At 39.6% G+C, this 17,962-nt stretch overlaps 1 protein-coding gene across 6 annotated transcripts in view; it reads right to left on the bottom strand.

Moving 5' to 3' along the window:
• MYO3B (myosin IIIB) overlaps window positions 1-17,962 on the bottom strand; it is a 547,413-nt gene that overhangs the window by 109,169 nt on the left and 420,282 nt on the right. For all 6 annotated transcript variants that reach the window (XM_066345578.1, XM_066345581.1, XM_066345576.1 and 3 more), the window contains 2 exons: window positions 9,999-10,059; window positions 8,980-9,079 (listed from right to left, as the gene is read on the bottom strand). In XM_066345578.1, coding sequence (XP_066201675.1) covers window positions 8,980-9,079; window positions 9,999-10,059 — 161 coding nt within the window. The remainder of the gene's footprint in view (window positions 1-8,979; window positions 9,080-9,998; window positions 10,060-17,962) is intronic.

Raw genomic sequence — 17,962 nt, 5'->3', positions numbered from 1 at the left:
ATCACTCTACTCCTACCATTATACAACTGTATATTTCATTTAAAAGTTGAAAAGAATCCTTTAAAATTAAACAAAGTAGGCAGCTAAGGTTAACAGGGTAGTCTAGAGAGTGTGTGTTATTTCAAATCCATCAAGTAAGAAAAGAACTTAAAAATAAAATTACTCTTGGCACATTTCACAGTCATGCCATCAATGTTCAATTCTGGAAGTCAAGTACCCTAACTTGACTTATCCGCCTCCCACCTTGCGTTGCTTCGCAGCTGCACTCCTGATGTCCTGGGTCAGTGCCAGAATCTAACTCGGCAATGCAAAAAGTGCATCTTGACCTAATGCGCTCAGAAAAGAACCAGAAAATTTCCTGCTGAACTTTCCTCATATGGTTGCAGTAACAATCTAAGCAAAATAATGTCCAGAACTCTCCAAGTTTGTAATGTACTTTAATAAGTTGCAGGAATGAGAACAGGCAGCCACAAGGCTTTCCCTGAGGTATATGGCCTCAGAAATGATGGCTGACAAATGACCTCCGTGGCTTCTAACTACCACCCTTGTAGCAGCGGCTACTTTCCTCTCCAGCTGCAACTCTTCCAGCTGGGTCGGAATCTCACAGGCTGAGGAGCAGATACTGTGCCGATCTATGTGGACAACCATCCTTCTTACCATCCAGATCCTCAAGTCTCAAGGGAAACAGAGCACTAAAATGAATCTTTCCCTCTTGGTGAGTATCCTACAAAGTTCCTTTAGAAAGCCACAATGTTGGGCAGATTGTCCCAGTTGGCGTAAACCTCCATTGATGTCCCAGGTGCTCTGTTCACATTCTCCAAAATTACAAAATAAAGCAAAACAAAACAACATCATCCCAAAATCCAGATCTAATAAAAATTAGAAAAGTCTTATAAGCAAAACAGGAAAGGTGTGTGATTATATAAACAGGGCTGAATTAGAATTAAGCCTGGGATTAGAAGAACTATACTGTCTCCTCTTTCTCCTTCCATCCTTCTGCCCTCATGTCCAGAAGGCTCACCCTGTGCACTCTTCCCAGTGCTGGCCTTGGCTGGATTCTTTTGCAAAGAGCCAAGACACAAACATTACAATAATAACATATGTATTAGAGATATGGGCAAATATTCAGTTCCGGTGGGATGTAGAGCAATTTTGCTTTGCAGCTGGCTGGCTGAGGAGGAAGTATAGTTTATAAAATAAAAATATCCTTTAAAGGCAATAATTTCTTATAATTTTAGAAATTGAGTACTGGGAACGCTCCCCTCTTCTTCTTCTATAGCAAAGTTAGAAGTACCTACATATAAACTTGTTATTGACAACTTCCTGAGAATATAATGAGACCACAAGATAAATACAGACACTCAGTGTGTTGTTACCAAATCCACTTTGGAAAATAACAGCTGCAAAGACCAAGATATTTGAATTGAGTCAATTTGTTAAGTGTCTTCACTTCCTGACCTGTGGTAGGTGCTTAATAAGTGTTTGTTGAATGAATGACCAGAAAGCCATATATATAAAGTTCATTTTTCCATTTCAGTGTAATATCATCGAGATCGGGGATGTCTAGATTAGAGGTTCTCAAAGGGCAGCCCCCAGATCAGCGGTATGGCATCACCTGGGACCCCCCTTTTCCTCCACCCCACACAAACTTGCAAACTCAGAAACTGTGTAAGAGGCCCAACAATCTGTGTTTTAACAGATTGGGTGATTCTGATACCCACACTAGAGTTTAAGAACCACCAGATCTAAAAAGATCCTTTGACAAGGAGAGTTTTCCACCTCCCCATGCTCAGGGACAGAACTCTAGGCCTATAATTACCGTCCCACTGAGAGAAGTCCTGAGACCGAGGCTATAACAGTCTCACTACCAATCCACTCACTGATTTATGGTGAATTCCATGGCATCTGGGCATGAGGCAAAGATGTCTCAGCCCAGTGGGAGCTGAAAAGAGAGGGACGCAGAGCACCAGAGACTATCCAGATGTGTGGCCACAACGGCAGCCTAAAGTCCCATGTGTGGCATTCCCTAACGGCACTGGGTGCAAGACAGGGGCCCAGCAGCCTTCCCTCTGTGTGGGGCTTGGTTTCCATGTGCTTTCCTGACAGGAAAGATGTTGCCTTTGAGGTTCCACTGTAGGAACATGCTCCCCTGTCAAATGGGTGACATCTGAGCCCTTTATGATCATAGTGGTTGTTGTTAGGCAAGCTGCTTGCAACCTCTTCCAAACACAGGAAGCCAGTGTGAGATGAGTCTGTAGCATATCTAAGGCTTAGTTTAGCCTGATGCAGGGAATCTAATTTTTAAAAAGTAGTTCCTCCCAATGAGAGGTCAGCTTCCAGTATTATAATAGGGTGACCAACTCATCCATGTTTGCCTGAGACTGTCCTGAAGCTAGCACTGAAAATCCCACATCTTGGAAAACTCTCCAGTCCCTGGAAAACTGAGATGTTTGGCGACAAAAAATAAAGAGTTCCAAAAGTAAAACACAGCCCAAATTTGCTCTCTGATAGCTGAACTTATGCCAAAATCAACAAAATTTATTAATGAGAAATAAGAAAGGTAAAGGAAAATAAGGAAGTAGACGGCATTAGAGAAGAGTGTGTGATTTGCCGGCAGTCCTGGGGTGGACAGGCCCCGAGAGACCTGACACCAGGTGTTCTCTGGGGGGTTCTCCCACACCTGCCACTGTGCACTGCCAACTGTGACCCCCTTAGAAGGCGGGTACAATACTGTTTGCACCTCAACTCCCTAAAAATGTACTGTGTTCCATCTTTAAGGTGCAATGAAGTTAAAGTTATTCTTAGCAAGTGCAATGATTTTTTTTTTTTTACTTGCAAAGAGGAATAGGAATAATTTATGCTACTTGTAGATGAGAAGATAGCCAAGGGCAGAGCTATGTTACTTAGGTGAGGTATCACAGGAAACCCAGGGCAGGAAATGGCAGTCTTTGAACATGCAGGTCACATAGTTACAATAAAGCTGTGTGCTCTACAATAAGAAAACAGAGGTAAAGCGCCCAGCATGTGCTGACAGTAGCATCTAGTCCTTTCGTGGTAGCTTCCTTTCTTTTGCTCATAGAGATTCCTTCAGTTACCCTACTCGGATCCTTTTTTTAACTGTTGAAAAATGTTTAAAATCTGTATTTTAGACCACAACAGAGGTGAAAAAAAGAGGAGAAAGAGTGTTACAAATAAGTGAGCACATTAATAATAACAAGAAACATCAACTTTGTGTCAAAAGAGAAGAACATTAAAATAATAACTAAAGGCATATTAACTAAAGATCCTAATGGTCTGGGGGTCATTAAATTCAAGGGTAGGTGGTTTCATTTCACAGTCATATCTAAGGATCTTCCTGCATCATAGCCCAGTGTGGTAATAGTTGTTAATGATCATGTCCTGAGATACTAAGAAGAAGAATTGCATTTGGTATACTTAGTACGAAAGGGAGTCATAAGCCCTGGCTGGTTGGCTCAGTGGTAGAGTGTCGGCCTGGCATGCAGAGGTCCCGGGTTCGATTCCCGGCCAGGGCACACAGGAGAGGCGCCCATCTGCCTCTCCACCCCTCCCCCTCTCCTTCCTCTCTGTCTCTCTCTTCCCATCCCACAGCGAGGCTCCATTGGAGCAAAGATGGCCCGGGCACTGGGGATGGCTCCTTGGCCTCTGCCCCAGGCGCTAGAGTGGCTCTGGTTGCGGCAGAGCGACGCCCCGGAGGGGCAGAGCATCGCCCCCTGGTGGGCGTGCCCGGTGGATCCCGGTCGGGCGCATGCGGAAGTCTGTCTGACTGTCTCTCCCCATTTCCAGCTTCAGGGAAATAAGAAAGGGAGTCATAGGTTTTTAAGAAAGGTTTAGCTGCCTGGAAAATGTAACTTACACATGATATTTATGGATGATGTGTATAGTCTATACTCAACCTAGTAGCTGGAGGAATCATTTTAAAACATAATTCAGGTCATGTCACTCCTCTGCTGAAAATGCTTAGTGGTTCCCTGATTCACTGAGTTTACCCTCACTATTCAAAATGCAGACCTCAGACGAACAGTATCAGCACTACTCGGAAGTTCATTATTCCTGCAGAATCTTAGGAGCTGCCCAGACCTGCTGAGTCAGATGGACATTCAGAAAGACTGGAGCTGCATCATCTGGTTACCTCTCATCTCCTACCATTCTCTTCTTTGCTTTTTCAGCTCCAGTCACACGGTCTTTCTTTCTACTCCTCCTGTATTCCATGCATGTTCTCTCCTTAGAGCTTTTGCCATGTAATGCTCTTTTCCTGGTATCCACATGTCTGACTAGCTCACCACCTTCAAGCTTCTCAATGAATGAAGCCCATACTGACCACCCTATTTCAAAGTCAACCATCCCTTTGTCTTCTGCAACTTGGCCACTCCTACTCTTCCTTGCTATATTTTCTCTTCATAACACTTTGCTCCTCTAACATCCCATACAACTGACTTACTTATACTATTATGCTTATTGTTGATTGTTGTCTCCCTCTGCTAGAACATACAGAAATTTTTGATGGTTGTTTTCCTGGTCTGTCACATATGCCTAGAACAGTGCTAGGGGCATGTGGTCTGTTGGCCAACCTTTGTTAATAATCCCCAAAATACGAGCAAAGACACTTAGAGTAATTTAATTTAGAGTAAGGAACATAGAAAGTGATCGATTTCATATTGACATAACACATCCATGTGCGATTATCTAGTAATTCATTTTTATTGTATGTCACAAAAGTATCAGTCTGTGTAAAATTGCAAAAGAAAATAAACCCTAAACTGGGCTTTCAAAAACAGTTTGAGATGTGCTAGCCCAGAATAGTTCTTGGTACTTACTAAGTTATAATTTTTTTTCCTGAGTACATAAGTTAATAAATAAGTAGAAGAACAAACGCCTAAAAAAATATATTTTTACATAGTAAAATCAGATTAGATCTGTATATATGCTAGTCAGTCCAGTTAAATAATTTTACTGTGGAGATCAGAGGCAAAGTGATTTGTGTTATATACTTCCTGGGTATGTCGTGCCTTTGTCTCCTATGTAAAGAATGAGCCGGGCTTAAATGGACCAATTAAGGACACTTCTGAGACTCTCTGACTAAGGGGCTGATGACAGCCATTGTCCAAACCCCACATCTGAACACTTTTTTGCATGTTTGCTCTCAGCAGAGCTGGCTTGAGTAGCTTCAGATTTATTCCCTGCTTCCTCTAATCACATACCACACCAGACTTAGCAGATGCATGAAAATAACAAGGTAGGATGTGACAAGTACTATAGGAAATGTCAAAGGGCACAGAGGGGGGAGCCACTGTAGATTGAAGAATGGCGAGGACTCTGAGAGTGAACAGGAAAGAAGGACAGGTTGGGCAGAGGGAGTAGTAAGAACAAAGAGGAAAAACAGAACACACCAGGGACACTTGAAGAATAGAGAATAGTTTGGATACTCTGAAGCATAGAATGGAGGAGAAAGATCAATAGAAGACAGAGCTAGAAAGGAGGGTTAGGACAAGAACAGAGATAGACTTGAATGTTGTTCACAGAAGCTTAGGGTTCTTAACACCAAAATATCAATCTGATTTAAAAACGAGCCGAGGACCTAAATAGATGACCTACAAATGGCCAATAGATATATGAAAAATCACTAGTAATCAGAGAAATTCAAATTCAAATAACAATGAGATATCACCTCACATCTATCAGAATGGCTATCATCAATAAATACACAAGTGTTGGCAAGGATATGGAGAAAAGGGAAGCCTTGTGCACTGTTGGTGGGATTGTTGATTGGTTCAGCCACTATGAAAAAATATATGGAGGTTTCTCAAAAAATTAAAACTAGAACTGCCATATGACCCAGTTCTGGGTATTTATCTGAAGAAATAAAAAAAAAATTTGAAAAGATATGTGCACTACTTTGATCACTGTATTATTATTTATAATAGCTAAGAAATTCAAGTAACCTAAGTGTTCAACAATAGATGAATGGATAAAGATGTGGTACATACAGACAATGGAATACTATTTGGCCATTAAAAAGAATAAAATCTTATCATTTGCAACAACATGGATGGACTGAGAAGGTATTACACTATTTGAAATGAGAGAAAGAGAAATACCATACAGTTTCACTTACAAGTGGAATCTAAAAAACAAAATAATGAACAAAAAAACCAGAAACATACTTTTAGATGTAGAGAACAAACTGATGTTTGCCAGATGGGAGGGGTCTGTGTGAAAAAGGTGAAGGAATTAAGAAGTAGAAATTGCAGTTAAAAAATCGTCATGGGGACAGAGGAGGGATCAAAGGGACCAGAGGAAAAGAGGACAGAGGGAAAGGGGATGATAGGATGGGATAAAGCTGAAGGGAAGGGGGAAAGGTGCTGTAGGGAGGGGGGCAAAGGAGATGTTGAGGGGAATAGGGGGGAGGGGAGGTGCATTCGGGGTGACCCTAGAATCTACATAAACACAATTAAATAAATAAATAAGCCCTGACCGGTTGGCTCAGCGGTAGAGCGTCGGCCTAGCGTGCGGAGGACCCGGGTTCGATTCCCGGCCAGGGCACACAGGAGAAGCGCCCATTTGCTTCTCCACCCCTCCGCCGCACTTTCCTCTCTGTCTCTCTCTTCCCCTCCCGCAGCCAAGGCTCCATTGGAGCAAAGATGGCCCGGGCGCTGGGGATGGCTCTGTGGCCTCTGCCCCAGGCGCTAGAGTGGCTCTGGTCGCAATATGGCAACGCCCAGGATGGGCAGAGCATCGCCCCCTGGTGGGCAGAGCGTCGCCCCATGGTGGGCGTGCCGGGTGGATCCCGGTCGGGCGCATGCGGGAGTCTGTCTGACTGTCTCTCCCCGTTTCCAGCTTCAGAAAAATGGAAAAAAAATAAATAAAAATAAAAAATAAATAAATAAATAAATAAATAGTCACGGGGCATATAGTCAATAATATTGTAAGGACTATGTTCATTGTCAGGTGGGTGCTAGAGTTACCAGGGAAGTACTTTATAAGTTATATAAATGTAGAAGAACTGTATGCCTGAAACTAATATAATAATAAATGACAATGGTAATTGGAAAAAAAAAATAAAGTTTTTTTAAATAAGCTTAGAGTTGATGCTGGGCCAATGGGGAGCCCCTGAAGGGTATAAAGGAAGGGGAGGTGATGATCACGGTATGCTTTAGAAGGGCTTCTCAGGCATATGTGCATGTGAGCCATCAAAGGAGGAAAAGGATGAAGGTAGGATGACCACTAGAATATAAGATGTGATGGTGATGGAGGCAAACCCAACAGAAAACCACCTAGATTGGAAGGAAGAAACAATTATGACAAGCAAGTCCGATGTGAAACAATAAGTTTGACTTTCCAAAGACACTTTCCTAAAGTTTGGGGAAAATAATTGTAATCCAACAAGTCTCTTGAATATTTGGCTCAAAATATAATTTATTTTAGCTCCCCCTGAACTACCTCTACCAAAACTTAATGCCTTACAATACATAATTGATTTCTTTACCTATTATTCATAATTATAGATTAACTTTGCAATTACATAATATCAATAACAAAAAGTAACACACCATAGACATTATGCTATGCTCTTTACTTATTCTAGCTCATTTATTTCTCAGCTCAAGCCCTCAGTTATGAACTACTCTTTTCTGCATTTTACATGAGTAGGTACTGAGGTAAGGCATTGTTATGTAACTTTATTAACATTCACAGGAGAGCAGAGGTTTTCATCTAGCCAGGCCTGACCCCAGAATCTGTGCCTTTGACTATTCAACTATACCTGAAAATTTTCTTTTCACATGTATTTTAAAGTAGAATGCCAAAAGAGAAAAAAGTCAAATAAAACAAATAGAATACAAATTGCAAGATGATAGATTTAAACCAAAAACATACCAATAATCACATTAAATGTAAGTGTTCTAAACACCCCAATTAAAAGATAGAGATGGCCTGTTTGGATAGAGAAAAATGCCAACTAAATTCTTACATAATAAATTTTGCTCCATCACCTCTATTTTCCCTAAAATTTCCTCTTTATGCACTATTCCTATGCCTACCCCACCATGCCTTATTCTTCAAAAATCTGGTGATGGGGAAAATATTCCCTTGACAAGTTTATCATTTTCTGCATATCCATTAAAAACATTCTGTGATAATACGCACATATTCTCTTGTTTTTCCCAGAGGATTAAGTTCCATAGGGACCAAAGGTCCTAACATATTTATTATACATACCTCAGTTCACATAGTACTACTTTGTCACTGAAAAAATGGCCAAGATTAGATTTACAGACCTGAGAAACTATTGCAGAGTTCAGGAAAACAGATGAAGTCAACAGTAAATGGAATGTTGGTATTTTAAGTTGAAAAGGTTTCTTTCTTTGGAATGGTCTACATTGTCCTTAGTATCTTTTGGTTCATAAATATTTTTATAATTATGCTTCTATTTTATCTTCCAAGCGTACTGAATTTAGTTAGCTACACTTAAATCCCCAAACTGACTTTTACCATAGTTTATAGCAAAGAATTTAATAAAGGGGCCCGAAATAGTTATTTTTCAAAGAGTGTAGCAAGATGTTTATATTCTTGCTGAAAGAATGGCCATGTTGCCAAAAGGGCAGAACTACTCACTAAATCTATATTCTTTACCAGTCCCTAAATGATCTGCTGCACCAGAAAGCTAGTCAGTTTGTTTATGCTTCCTTTAACAAAATGAAGTTTTAAACAGTTTCTTAGTTTAAGGTTCTTCCGAGTAAAGGGAAAAGTATGGCCTCTGATATTCACTTTCTTCCTTCAGAAAAGTAAACTTAAATGGCATGGGTAGGTGGCTGGCTTTCCAATCTAAAATTTGGGTTAACACCAGGTGGTACTACTACTACCTGAGTCCTGCCTTCTATATAGTTCAACGCAATAACTCATTAAAAAGTGCACAAGCATGCAAATGATAGAAGTAGCATGCAATCAAAATGTTCTTCTTACCAGGTTTTGCAGGGGCTCCCCTCAAGGGACTCAGTCCTGGGCGACCGGGAGCAGCATGGTGTGTCCGAGAAGACAGCAAATCAGTCCCAGAAACCGAGTGCTTCAGAAAGACCCAGTAACAGAAACATTATTTTTATCTGCTGATGAAACAACCTTAAGGACATGGCTTTCATTTAACTAAGGGTCCCCTAACTCCGATTGTATGGAGAAGAAGCTAAGTATATTGGGGTCATGTTGTAAGTTGCCTTGTTTTGCTTTAAAATTGAGCAGAGTTCCTCTCCTTGGGGGCAATTAGTTGCAAAGTCCTGACACCCTTTACTTCATTCATTTATTTCTTCCTCTGAACAGTTAAGCGAGCCCCTCCTTAAATTAATTAGAGTCCAGAATATAAAAACAGCTATGTGCTGATTTTCTCCTATGCTTAATGTTTATCCCTAAGAGAGAAAAAAGAAAACCTATAGGAAGGTATTAATCTACTTAACATTTCTAAGTATATCATCCAAAGGATTTTGTTTTTTTAATCTTACATATGCTCAGCAGAGTTACTGGCAAAAACTGTACATTTTCTTCATTTCATCCTTTCAACATCAAATAGTAGGCAGCAAAAATTGGATCAGACTTCAAAGCCTGCTGTGGGCTCCAAGTCACAGAGAGACGCCTCCATTTCACATATTGAATTCGAGCAGGATATCAAAGTGCTACCAAAGAACCTCGGGTCCTTGCTCAGAAAGAGGCTCTAACATCTGTAGAGAGTGGAGTGCACAGACAAATCACCTCGGGGAGCAGCTAGCATTTATTCTCAGCAGCAAATTTCCAGGCTTTTGATTCTCTCTTCGCTGTACCTCCCTGTCTCTCTGCTGAACCAAGTTTTTAGCAAGCTGAGCTTTTGTCTCAAAGACTTCAAAATATCACTAACAGTTTCATGTTTGGATGGCTGAACCAAACAGCCACAGACAGCTCTCCTGGGTGAGTCTGAAATAAAGATACACAGTTATTTGGAAGTCAAGAAATCCAGCTACCTTATCTGGATATCCTGCAAAGACATCATGCCCTTTTGGAGTACTCTGGGTTTGTGAATGCCTAAAAAAAAAAAAAAAATCATAATTTTTAAAAAACTTGAAAATAATCATTAAAAAACAGAGAGAGTTCTTTAATGAAGCTCCCGTTGTTTCCCATTACAGCCCTTGGTTTAAAAGATCTGGTGTTGCTCCTACATCCATAGTCAGTCTGAAGCCCTAAGATCCAAGAAACTGCCCTTTCTAAAGTTATCTGACCCGATTTGGTTTATGACTGGGTTTTTACACACTTTACCAAGAATCCAACCAAGTTGAAGCTAAGGATGCACTGACCCATCCAGCACATTAATCACTTGAATTGTTAAAACAATTTGAAATAGATTCTGTAGTCAAATAAATCTGGGAAATGCTGAGTTGAACAGAGTTTAAGAGGCTCCCTTACTGCATTTATAGATGTCTAAAGTTAGGTCGGGGGGGGTGGAGGGCGAATGCAGGGTTTCCTAAACTAATTTGACCAAAAAGTGATAACCTATTAACATCTATTAAAATAATTGTTGCATGGAGCAAAGTTCAGAAAAATCAGTTATGCTGCATCCCCAATTTCTTGTAATTGGAGCACATTGTATCGAGTGTGATCATCAGAATAAGCTGTTAAAACAGAAGCTAGTTTTTACAATTCCTTTCCGAGGAGCCCAGCAGAGTGGAAAGCTGACCAGGGGAAGGAAATGCTGGGTTCTAGTTCCAGCCTCAAGACTTCTGACCTCTCTCTTTCTCACAAACACATGCACACACATAAAACCCCCAAATCTGACTAGGTAAGTCTCTATAGTATTCTGGGTTTTAGTTTTCCTCATTTATAAAATTAGGGGATTGAGATAAATCATTCCTAAGTTCTCTTTTAATTCTATACTAATAATATTATTCTTTCTGTAAAATGACAAATTCATTTTCTGAGAACAGTTCATGGATATTACCTTCGAAATGCATCTATTTATAGTAGATTATAGCAATAACCCCATTTAAAAAATATCACATCAATACCTGGGGGAGTGGGGACTACAGTAATACACTTATTGGTATACATGTTTATCATATGTACCCCCTATGGAATGTGAGCTCCATAAGGACAGGGACTAGATCTGCTTTATTCCATACTCTACATCAGTATCTAACCTAGTGTTTGGTACCTTATAAGTGACATAAAAATGTTACACATGTTGAATGAATACAAGAATGACTACTGGACCAAACTATGGGTCATTAAGATCAGTTAGCATGCTCTTAACATTAAAATTAATTAGAATTTATGTAGCATTTTATACAGTGTGTCCGTAAAGTCATGGTGCACTTTTGACTGGTCACAGGAAAGCAACAAAAGACGATAAAAATGTGAAATCTACACCAAATAAAAGGAAAACCCTCCCAGTTTCTATAGGATGATGTGGCAGCATGTGCACATGCGCAGATGATGATGTAACACCGTGTATACAGCAGAGCAGCCCACGGCCATGCCAGTTGAGGTGTAGATGGTACAGAGGAAAGTTCAGTGTCTTCTTTGGCTTGCTAAATTCGAATCCGTGACCAAAGTGCAACGTGAATATTGGCGCATTTATAACGAAGCGCCACCACATAGGAACGACATTACTCGGTGGGATAAGCAGTTGAAGGAAACCGGCAGTTTGGTGGAGAAACCCTGTTCTGGTAGGCCATCAGTCAGTGACGAGTCTGTAGAGGCTATATGGGATAGCTACCTAAGGAGCCCTAAAAAATCTGTGTGTGAGCCCACATCAAACTGTACTGAATAGGTATGAAACTGGGAGAGTTTTTCTTTTATTTGGTGTAGATTTCACATTTCTATCATCTTTTGTTGCTTTCCTGTGACTGGTCAAAAGTGCACCATGACTTTACGGACACACTGTATTTTATAAATGCTTTTACGTATCTAATGAGAGTTTCACAACCATTTGAACTAAGTGCTTTATTTGTCCTTATTATATAGAGAAAGAAACTGAGGTTCAGAGAAGATAAAAGATTTGCCCAGGGATCAAGGTGAATTGACCTCCTATTTTTCTGACTCCAAATCCTCTTGTCTTCCTCTGAACCATTTTACCTTCAACGCCCTTTGGTCTCTGTGTATCAGACCAAGTGACTCATTTCTGTCAGCCTAGTTAAGTCCCAGTGGCTGAAGGACACTTATAAGATAGGAGTATGTACTCTAATATCCTCTAAGAGTCATGGTGAGATTTGGAGAAAATCTGAGGAAGAGAGTTCACCTGTTGAATTACTACAGACACTCCAATTTCTGTCTTACCCGTCCCAACAATGAAATAAACCTCTTAGGAACTCCTCTAGTTTGCACGGCTTCTCAGGATCCAACGGCCGGTGACACACACCTTCCAACTTTCTACTGTGGGTTGGCTTGTCAGTGAGACTCCCTCCTCATTCAAACCTTTGGAAATATCTAAAGCAGCTCAATGTAATGTTTATATGTGTGACTTGGTTTTAAAAAGGTGGAAGAAGGATGGATAGTATCCACAGGCAAATAGATGAGAAAATAGTTAACTGAGCAAAGTTAAGCAGGTTTCTTTCCTGTGAGGTTTTCCAGAAGTTTTAACTTAGTAAAGAAACCCCAGAAGAGATGAGAACGGGAAACATTTCCCAAATGTTATTTCAACAATGGAGCCCTTTGCCCCTGGAGCATGTCAGGAGTCTATTGGTTCTTAAAACACGCGTTAGGAAACACCTGTCTGGGCAATGCTTATTCGAAACAAATTCCAATTTGCCTTAAAAAAATGGCATAAGGCAATATTCTTCAAAAGTCTAATTGCCTGAGCTCTGCAGCAATTTCATCAGATACGCTGTCATCTGCCTCAGGGACTGGAGACTGCAAAGTATCACAACCAAAATTCGGAAAAGCACAATAACAAGTAGCCCAGGCATGCATGGCGCCAGGCACTTGGCAGAGCATGGATATGTGGATATCTCATGTAATTCTTCCAACAATCATGGGAATTGGTTTTATTTTTATATCCATTTTACAGGTGAGGAAATTAAGGATCAATGACTCAGTCATGTCATAACTAGTAAACAGTGCGGCATAAGACCTGCTAATGTAGAAAAGGAGACTCCAAAGGGAAATCAATTGCTGATAAAACCTTTAGACAAATGGTTGGTGGGGAATAAGACATTCATATCATGAAAACAGAAAACAGACAAACAAAAACCCCCACCGTACAGATTCCTTCCTTCAGGTCACAGAGGAGCAGGTAACGGCACATTGGAGAAATCACAAGGTCACCAGCTTAATGCAGTGTCAACCTTAGCACCACTAATGCCCAGAGAACACTGCCTTGTGATCTGAGGCAATACAAGGATTTCATCATCACCCAGGATATTTACTTTTCTTTTCTTTTGGACAAAATCATTTAACTTGAATTTAATCAAAACTTTAAATCTAATTTGTCGTTTACTCAGGATATGGAGGGGCAAGCTAAGACCATAAAGAATCAGACAGACTAATATAGAATGTGAGCTTTTTTATAGGATAATTGGCTTGACCTCTTAAAATATCAGTGTCATGAAAAAAGGGAGTATTATATATTAAAAGAGATTTAGGGTCATAACAACTTGATGCAATGTAATGTCCTAGTCCTGGCATGGACAAACAGGTGCAAAGGACATCTTAGAACTGTTTGGAAAATTTGATTACAGACTGGTATTAAGTGAGATTAAGAAATTATTTATTTTAAACTGTGATATTATCTTGAATCTGTAGGGAAAAAAATGTTTTTTTAAATAACACTGTGCTCAGCCTCCATTAGAAATCACATGCTAAATGGCAGAAGTAGTGCATCTGTTTATCAAAGGGTAGTGGATGACAGGTAGCTGTTTCTCTATATAGGATTATAGGCTTCACTGTGCATTTCTTCCTTTTTAAAAAACATTTTTATTGATTGATTTTAGCAAGAGAGAAAGGAAGAGAGAGAGAGAGGGCGGGGGGAGAGAGAGAAAGAGATAGGAACAGCAACCTGTTCCTGTATGTGCACTGACTGAGGATCAAACTGGCAACTTCTGCACTTCAGGCTGATGCTCTAACCCAGGGGTAGTCAACCTTTTTATACCTACCGCCCACTTTTGTATCTGTTAGTAAAAAATTGTCTAACTGCCCACTGGTTCCACAGTAATGGTGATTTATAAAGTAGGGAAGTCACTTTACTTTATAAAATTTATAAAGCAGAGTTACAGCAAGTGAAAGCATATAATAATAATTACTTACCAAGTACTTTATATCGGATTTTCGCTAAGTTTGGCAGAATAAATCTTTATAAAACAACTTACTATAGTTAAATCTATCTTTTTATTTATACTTTGGTTGCTCCGCTACCGTCCACCATGAAAGCTGGAACGCCCACTAGTTGGCGGTAGGGACCAGGTTGACTACCACTGCTAACCAACCAAACTATCTGGCTTTCTCTGTGTATTTCTAGGGCTCCTCTAGCCTCTCAGAAGCCATGACTGAAGGCTCTAGCAGACTGTCTCCAGGGCCTGGCTGCTTGGCTGCTCTGCTGCAGTCAGTTTATTGAACTATGGGTTCTAGGAGGGACAGAAACTCTCAGTCACCAGTGAGAACCCTTCTGCGGGCATCTGCCCTGAAAGCATACCAAAATGAAACTCATGTCTAATTTGATCTTCTGAAACCCTGATCCCTTTGTGACTGGATGAGAGGTAGAATGAAGGCTGGTTCTTGAGTTCATGACTGCTGAGAATGCCCCAGCCTCTCTCATTTTCTGTAGCAAAGATTCACGAGGCCAGCTGGCTTTGTCATGTTGGGCTGGTAGCACTAGGTGAAGTCACTGTGTCTAGGAACTGGGTCTCAGCTTTGCAGGTTCCAAAATCAGTTTGCTAGTTCATTGGGGAGTGATGATTTTTTTTTCAGGGGCTGAGTTGCACTAACTAAACTCAAGAGAGTCATATTTGAAAAGTGGAATGCCAGTGTGTGATTTTACAGTGAGTAGTATAATCTGGGCTATATTTTCCCCCTCACTAGTTGGTTGATATTCTCTGGAGAACAAATTACACATCAGAATGAGACCAAAAGAAGCAGGGTGCTCAGTGAGGACCTCATCAATCAAGCTGGTCTTGTAACTGGCGTTTTTTACGTTAGGGTTAGAATCAATAACTTTCTCCTTGGACTGGAGTCGAGACACACTGGTTATTCTTTGATTCTCCATTTTCTAAACTTCATTTAAATTTTTTTGCACAGTTTTTATTAACTTTGATTTAAAAATTACAAGGTTATGTCTTATCTTTGATCAATTATAATTTAAAATGGCTTCTAGACAAACTGAGAAACCCATTAGTCGTTCACACTTTGAAAGCACATTCTAATTTCAAAACAAGATAGGTTGCGGTTAATCCATTGTGGGTTGATTTTTGTTAGTGTCCGCTGTCTCTAGATTTAGGAGTAGTTATTATTCCATACCCATGTCTTCCCCGATAGACTTGAGAGAAAGGCTCTTCAGCATTACCAAATTTGTTCCTGTTTATTTGATAACTCTGAAAAAATATTTTGTATATGGAATTTTTAGTGAGAGGGCAATTTCCAAGAAGCAGTGGTCAATCTACCTTGCAAAAGATACGCTCAGAACAGGATTTTTTTTTAACATAGTAGGAGCCCCATGAATCTTGAGGAAGGCAAGTTTTAGACAAATCATACAACTTTCCTTATGGAAGTTATTGCAGTGAAAGATAATAGAAACATAAACATCTTCAGAAATGGTTTCAATAAGTTCAAGTTCTGAAGGTAAATTAAGACATTTAAGGAATGAAATCAGAGGACATCTGCCCTGTTGACCTGATTGCTAACAGATTTCCATAGGAACTGACCACAGGTAGAACCCAAATTGGCAATTCAAACATTCCAATTTAGTTCTTCTATGGAATGTGAACAGTCTAAGGGCTGCGGATATGAATGTGGATCAACACTCAGGTTTAATCTCCCCACATTGTCACTATGCATCTGCTCTTCCCCTGATTTGCAACAACTAGCTGCCATTGTATATTCTTATTGTTGCTATTCATTTAGATAGTGTTGGAGGCACAGAGAACTGTAAGGTAATAAAAGGTTTTAAGAACACAAATTACTTACTGTGTTAAGTTTAAAGGCACCCAATATGCATAAGTTAATGAATCTTTTATTACAAAGACTGAAAAGCTAAGGTTTCTAAAATGCTATTTTGTCTTCTATTTATCACTACCGCCACAACAAATAAGTGTTCGCCAAGCACTTACTAAACCTCCATAGGTCCGTCTTCATGCTTTCATGCTTCTGCCAGGAATGCCATCTCCTCTCCTGCCCCCCATGACCACTGCATCCTTACCCTTCAGCTCAGGTATCAGCTTCTCTGAAGAGTCTCTCCCGCTCCAACCCCAGCCCGCCATCTCTTCCACACGGGGAGAGTTGGAGACTCCTAGGGGTAGTCACATAAATTTCTGAGCTTAAGCACACTGAAAAGATGGTTCTGTAACTGAATTGTTTGATGCCATACCCTGACCAATTAAAAGTACCTACAAACTGCCAATTGAAGGTTTTGGTCACAGATTTTGATTAAGGGAGGGAGAGCAAAGAAGAGCAAGTACGATAAGTCACTTGGCTTTTGAGATGTCAGACCTGTTCCTATTGCTGTGCTCTTCAGTTTTGTCTTTTCTTCTCCATTTTTTAGTTGATGAAAATGCTCCAAAGTCCCAGTGGCCTGAATCTATACCAATCACTAATCAGCAGAAGCACAGTAATAACTGATTTTCTCCTCAGAGGAAGTATTAAAAAAAACTGATGTCAAAATGTTTCCCTTTCTCTTTTTTTTGTATTGGAAATATATTTCTGCTTAAAAATAATATATATTCACTGATGTACTGTATATATTACAGATATTCAAGGCAAAGAAAATAAAGACCAGGGATAATCTTCACACCCAAATATAATTATTGTAAATATCTTGGTGTACACTTTCTATGCATATAATATATGGTGTATACTTTCTATGCATATAAATATAATATCTTGGTGTATACTTTCTATGTATATAATACATATATGGTGTATACTTTCAATGTATATAATATACATTTGAAAACAATGGCTCATAAGATATTCATATTTTAACCTATTTTTATTTAATTATGACCATATTTCCATATATTTGTATTTAATATACACATATGTAAGTATGCATGTATGTCAAAATTATGGTTCTATAGTATTCCACTAGGTAATTATCATAAGTGGTTTAACTAATCTCTTATTTTTGGATATTTAGGTGTTTACAACTGTCACATTATAAATAATGAACCATTAAATATTCTGTGCATATAGTTATGAGTACATATTCAATTATTTCCCTAGAATAAGTCTTAATATAAGGCTATAAAGTCAAAGGGTGATCAATTTTTTTGCTTATTTTAAAGCTTTTGAGTTACAACAGCAAAATCTCCTTTAAAAAGCCCCCTCCCCTAAAAAAATAATAACATGCATCCACAAAGGTATGAAAGGACCCATTTCCCATTCTACCACCAACATTGGGTAGTATCAGTCCTTTTTTAAAAAAATTTTATTATTTTTTTAATTTATTCATTTTAGAGAGGTGGTGGAGGGGAGAAAGAAAGAAAGAAAGAAAGAAAGAAAGAAAGAAAGAAAGAAAGAAAGAAAGAAAGAAAGAAAGAAAGAAAGAAAGAAAGAAAGAAAGAGAGAGAGAAGGAAAAGTGTGGGGGGACAAGTAGCAAGCATCAACTCCCATATGTGCCTAGTCCCGTCAAGCCCAGGGTTTCAAACTGGTGACTTCAGCGTTCCAGGTCTACACTTTATCCACTGTGCCACCACTGGTTAGAGATTTTTTTGCCAAAGAGATTACCTCTTTGGCAAAAAAAGTGGTACTTCTTTATTATTTTAATTGACATTTCTTGATTTCTAA

This window comes from Saccopteryx leptura, chromosome 7 (genome assembly GCF_036850995.1).
Source record: "Saccopteryx leptura isolate mSacLep1 chromosome 7, mSacLep1_pri_phased_curated, whole genome shotgun sequence".
Classification (NCBI taxonomy): Eukaryota; Metazoa; Chordata; class Mammalia; order Chiroptera; family Emballonuridae; genus Saccopteryx; species Saccopteryx leptura.
The sequence above is the reverse complement of the archived record's forward strand: the minus strand, read 5'-3'. Positions and strand labels throughout refer to the sequence as shown.